This window comes from Ranitomeya imitator, chromosome 7, assembly GCF_032444005.1.
Source record: "Ranitomeya imitator isolate aRanImi1 chromosome 7, aRanImi1.pri, whole genome shotgun sequence".
NCBI lineage: Eukaryota > Metazoa > Chordata > Amphibia > Anura > Dendrobatidae > Ranitomeya > Ranitomeya imitator.
Window position 1 is genome coordinate 80,520,963 of NC_091288.1, and position 6,000 is coordinate 80,526,962.

The window sequence follows — 6,000 nt, forward strand, 5'->3', positions numbered from 1 at the left end:
AGCCACGTAGTATGTTGCCCAGCCACGTAGTATGTTGCCCAGTCACGTATTGCCCAGCCACATAGTATATAGCACAGCCCACGTAGTACGGTATATTGGCCAGTCACGTAGTATATTGCCCAGCCACACAGTATATAGCAGAGCCACGTAGTATATTGCCCAGCCACATAGTATATTGCCCAGTCACGTAGTATATTGGGCAGCACAGAGCCACGTAGTATAGAGACTTCAAAAAATAAATAAACATATACTCACCTATAGCCCGTTGAAGTCCTGCTATACTCACCATCCGCCGCCTTTCCCGCTCCTCGTCACGCTCCTGGGATCGCTCCATTGCAAGCGGCAGCTTGCAGTCCCAGGGCTGGTGTGAGCAGGACCTATGATGATGTCGCGGTCACATGACGGCAGGTCCTTGTCGCACACCAGCCGTAGGACTGGAAGCTGCCGCTTGCAATGGAGCGATCCCGGGAGCGTGGCGAGGAGCGAGAAAGGCGGCGGATGGTGAGTATAGAAGGTTTTTTGTTTTTTTAAATTGACATTTTTACTATTGATGCCGCATAGGCAGCATCAATAGTAAATAGTTGGGGACACACAGGGTTAATAGCAGCGGTAACGGAGTGCGTTACACCGCGGGCCGTTACCGCTGCCATTAACCCTGTGTGAGCGGTGAGTGGAGGGGATTACAGAGCGGGCGCCGGGCAGTGAGTGCAGGGGAGTAGGGGAGGGACTAATCGGACTGTGGCAGTCGCTGATTGGTCGCGGCAGCCATGACAGGCAGCTGCCAACACCAATCAGCGAACGAATAACCGTGACAGAAGGACAGACAGACAGACAGACGGAAGTACCCCTTAGACAATTATGTATATAGATAACATTTGCACAAATTTGGGCAGGTAAAAATATCTGAGTCTTTTTCCTTATAGTATATCTTCCTGCATTTAATCCTATGACTTTTTGATTATTTTTACTAAGTTAAAAAATATTTTTGTATACTTGTGTTAAAATAAAATTTTCTACTTTTTATATATATACACCTGACTGCTCCTTTTTTCTCCTGTTTCATCTATGTAGGGCACCGTTTATCTCCCTCCCATACACAGCCAGTAAATTGCTATCTGATTTCACACACACGCGGCAGCTAAACTTAGCTTCGGATACGCCACACTATGTTATCTACACGGCTTTCAAGCCTGCGACTATACAGGTTACCTGATACATTTATTTTGGGGACACCAGTGATATAAATAGTCCTATTGAAGTACCCCTAAAATAAATTGACCTTCCCATATACCTCATCCTTCATCAGTTTTTGTAGAAAAGATATATATTTGTAATTGTTTGCCATAAGAGATGAAAGCATAATTGCAGTCACTCTCTACTGGGGCCCATACAGATATAGAAGGACCAGTAACATGGCTCCCACAGACTTCTGTGAGGCCATACTGTAACTCTGTAGTGCAGGGAGCACCGTTCAGTGATGCAAACACAGAAAGGAGCGGCGTACAGAGACACCACTGAGCAATACAGCTATTTGAAAAGTTTAAAGATCCCTTAAAATTGTAGATTGTTTGGATATTTGTATCATAGAAGAACTCAGACCAGGGTTAGACGGATAAGAGGGCTGTTAATCATTTACTGCATGGACTTTGGAGCCTTCTCATGTTTGCCTCTCGCTCAGTTGGTAATAGACTTTGACATCAGTAATTAGAGCACAAGTTCAGTGGCTTCTTACAAATTAAGCCGGTCTTAGATGGACGCCCCCAGAATTCTGATGTTCCACTAGGAGCACTGTATTATAGATACACGGGGCAGCCATACATCAGCCTCTGAGTCCTGTGGTACCAGCAGATCTTTTAGGTTCTGTACATGGTGAGGTAGGGCCTCTATAAATCAGAAACTTTTTTTTTTCCAGTAAATCAAGCACATACTGAATCAAATAGAGATCTGGGGAATTTGGAAGCAGAGTTAATACTTACATTTTGTCATGTTTCTGAAAACATTCCTGAAAAATGTCATGTAGTATTATAGGGTGCATGATCCTGAGGCCACAGTCATTAGGTATTGCCATGAAGCAGTGTACTAGGTAAGCACAGCCGTCTGAAGGCCGGGATCCATGGTCTCCCAGTAGATCAGTGCCCAGGGCGTCACACAATCTCGGCTGGCTTGTCTTTTTCTGGTGCCATCTCTTCCCACAGTTATGTAATGGATATGCACCCATAAGTCCAGATGATGTAAAACAAAATGTGACACATCAGACCCGACCACCTTCTTCTAGTGCCCTGTACTGCAGTTTGGGTGCTCAGACCTCCATTGTAGGCACTTTTGGCAGTAGACTTGGCGCAGTATGAGCACGGAGACAGGCCTGCCGCTCTCTACTGTCACGTACTGTGTGTTCTGACACTTTTCTATCATAGTCAGCATTCAATGTGTTTTCCACCCCAGGGAAAAGTTTAAAAAGCAGTGCAGCTTATCAAATACTGACAGTCTGTGATGACCACAATGTTAGGATTTGGATCTGCTAACTGGTTGCTGCATTCGTCACATGACTGCAGTAAGCAATATACATAGCTGCGCTTCCATGCTGACTAGATTCTCCTCCGATTTTCTAAATAGAACATTGGAAGAAGCAGATGAAAAGCGAGAGGGGAAAAATCACATCCTTGAGGTCTGATGACGAGCAGCTACAGAGGTGAATCCGAAGGCTGGAGTCACACTGCGATAATCGCATCACACTGCACGGACTGGCCGGCACCTCTCCTGATCTGAGCAGGACAGCATGATGAATTACTATGCAGCGGTCATGCTCTGGTGAGGAGAGCCATCAGCCAGTACAAGCTTTACAATGCGATTCTCGCACGAGAAATACGGCAGTGTGACTCCAGCCTAGCAGAGAGTATACTACACATTGGTATTAAGAGAAAAAGGGGGGAGAAGAAAACCGACCAAGGTAGTCCCCAAACACAAAGTAATGGTAACAACAAATGTTTATTTGAAACAGGTGATAACATGGGTAACAAAACAATGTTGAAAGTTATCCGCTAAAAATACACATAAGCAAGAAAGATAAAAACACAGGACGCTACACCCGGTAAATGAACCTTATAGAAGGAGGACCAATATCAGTAACTAACGTGTAGTATACTTTATCATAGACACATAGATAAAGTGCATAGCCAAAGGAAAAAATCATTGTATTGTCTATGATAAGAAGTGCAGATGCCATAAGTCAGTGCATTATTTTAGTAAAAAGAAAAGTTATATATCACATTAGTGTAGGGAAGCGTCATGTGAGACAGTGCTTATATTATCGTGGTCTTGTCTGTAGAGTCACCTACTGGTGGCAGCCATAATATAACAACCAAAAAGGGGGGCAGCAGACTTACCCTGTTAGGAGCTCCTTCATCCGAGTGGCATCCACCCCGACGCACGTTCGGCTTCCGCCTTGGTGTAATCACTCGGGTGGCCATGACCCTGTTGTCAGCTTGCTGGTTGTCCTTTTTTGTGGGCCACATGCAGACAGCCGCCTCACCCTCATTAATTGGATGCTCTGCGTTACTGGGGCTTTATTACAAATGCTTAGAGGGGTCGTTCATATCAGTCTGGTGAGGTTCTAGAGAGCATTATCGCTTGTGTGTAATAATAAATATGACGCACGTTTTCAGGTGTTCGCCTCATACACATCAGCGCCAGAATCGCCCCGTCATGTGTGAGGTACCGGCGCAGTTACCGTGCACCAATCTATGGGTCATGTGACCTACCTATCCACACCGGATAATAAAAATAACCCAAATTACTACCTCATAGACCATACACGTGTCCAGCAGAGTATTTATTACACCCCACAGTCATTATTATGGCCAATTCCCACTGACTGACAGCTGCCTGCATCTTCCCACACACTGACGGCCGTCCTCACAGGCACATACACTTGTCACTTCATTACAGCACGCTGCCAGCCCCCCATTCCCAATGCCCACCTCTCAGCTTCCAGTCCTCGGCCCGGACGCAGGCGGGTGCTCAGGACGTACAGGTAGAAGGTGGCGCAGCCAAACACCAGGAAGAACCCGGCAAGAGAGCGCATGATGCCGGAGAGCAGCGGGCACAAGAAGTGCCCCGGAACCAATGTCACTGGCGGCTGCAGCCGGGGAGCCACAACTAGAGAGGACCGGAAGTATGGGGGCCCGAGTGCAGTAACCATGGTTACCAAGTATGCAAGGAAATAAATAAATCTAAAAAATACGTCACTGCCATGTATACACATAGCTATGTATGAGGAAGCTGGATGGCAGCAGCTCCGCCTCCACAGCCTGCAACATTCATCTTTCCCGGAGTCCTGAGCAGCTGCCTCATTGTGCATAAAGGCTTATGGCGTTATGTGTTATATTATTCTGTTTATTTTATATCCAGGCAGATTTGACATTCTGGACTCAGGAATTTGGGTGATATCCTCTGTGCCAGCAGTAATGGTGGTGGGGGAAATAGATTTCAATACATTTAAAGGGGTTGTCCACTAGTTGCATAATCCCTTATTAAATTCCCATGACCCCCCAGTAATAAATAAGAGAATGTTATTCTCACCTCCTGATCAGCTGCTTGCATGACATTGTTATGAGACATGAGCGCTGCAGCCAATCAGCGGTCACTCACTGGCTGCAACCTTAAAGGGACACTGTCACCTGAATTTGGAGGGAACAATCTTTAGCCATAGGGGCGGGGTTTTCGGGTGTTTGATTCACCCTTTCCTTACCCGCTGTACTACAGAGGACAGAGAATGAACTTCAATCCAATATTTTGGCCAGCATGCAGCCAGCGGGTAAGGAAAGGGTGAATCAAACACCCGAAAACTCCGCCCATATTACCCAAAATCAGTCCCGCCAAATTCAGGTGACAGGTTCCCTTTAAGGCCACGTGCACATGAGTCGCCCGCTAGGGCAGTGGGGTACTCGGTACCAGGTCTGTTACTCAAAGGGATGTGTCATGGCGGCGGTGACCCGGTCCATGGCCCTGGGCGTCTATGTTAAAGGGATAGTCTTTAAAGGGATTTGTAAAATAATAAATGTTCGTGACGCCACCTGTATTCGGTCAGGGATGACCAACACTGCTTAAAAGGGTCCTCTGGGGTGATGTTATGGCAGGCAGATGGTATAACTTCCCACAGGTGAAGTAGGTCCCAGGGCTCCCGGTGAATAGATGGAAGATGGTGAGTGGTGCAGTAAAGAACGAAGGACGCAGTTGTGCAGTCTGTTTACCTGGTTTACTGATGGTAGCAGGCAGCCACAGTCCAGGGCACCAGATCACAGGTACAGGCAGGGTCCGGCCGGCTTGTAAGCGAGCTCAGAGTTCAGCTTTACCAGGTGGAGTTAAAAGCCTTCCTCTTAGCACGGTGGTAGTATACTCTCTTACTGCCTATGGCTTTGTAGCAAGGTCCTCTCAGATATCTCTGTCCTTTATTGAAGTGGGACACAAACCCATATGACAGGTGACTCAAGCCTTTTTAGAGGGTCTCTATCATGACCCGGGCTCTATGTGTCACTGTGTCTCCTGGGCATTAGAGCGGACAGGTTATGTGTAGTCTAGCTGTCCTACCGGTTTCTGCTGTGCCTCCTAGAGTATGATACAACCTCGGTCTTCTGGTTTCCGGTATCTGCGCTCTACCAGGGAGGTAGTCCAGTCCCAGCTATTTTCCCTTGTTGTCACTCTCCTGTGCTTCGCTCTCCGGCACGTTCGAAAAAGCTGTTCTTCTTCCTTCTGTATATCTCTATCCAGGAGCTACAGCACTTCAGGCTGTATGGCCCCTCACCCGTCCTTCTGCCTCAGACTGCTCCAGTCTGCTGTCTGGTGCCACCAACTGTCTAAATCTTCCTAACTGCCTAGTAACTAACTCTTCCTCCTGACAAGATAGAGCAGCTCTCCAGAAGTCAGGTGTTGAGCTCCTCCTTCTGGCCAGGAGTCAAAACGGTGTTGTATGTGCTAATTACCTGTTAAGAGGAATTTTCCATC

At 47.0% G+C, this 6,000-nt stretch overlaps 1 protein-coding gene across 1 annotated transcript in view; it reads right to left on the reverse strand.

Moving 5' to 3' along the window:
* Window positions 1-4,121, reverse strand: part of TMEM41A (transmembrane protein 41A) — a 37,352-nt gene extending 33,231 nt beyond the window's left edge. The window contains exon 1 of the mRNA XM_069733552.1: window positions 3,978-4,121. Within this exon, the coding sequence (XP_069589653.1) occupies window positions 3,978-4,081 (104 nt within the window). The 5' untranslated portion in view covers window positions 4,082-4,121. The remainder of the gene's footprint in view (window positions 1-3,977) is intronic.
* Window positions 4,122-6,000: the final 1,879 nt, after the last annotated feature.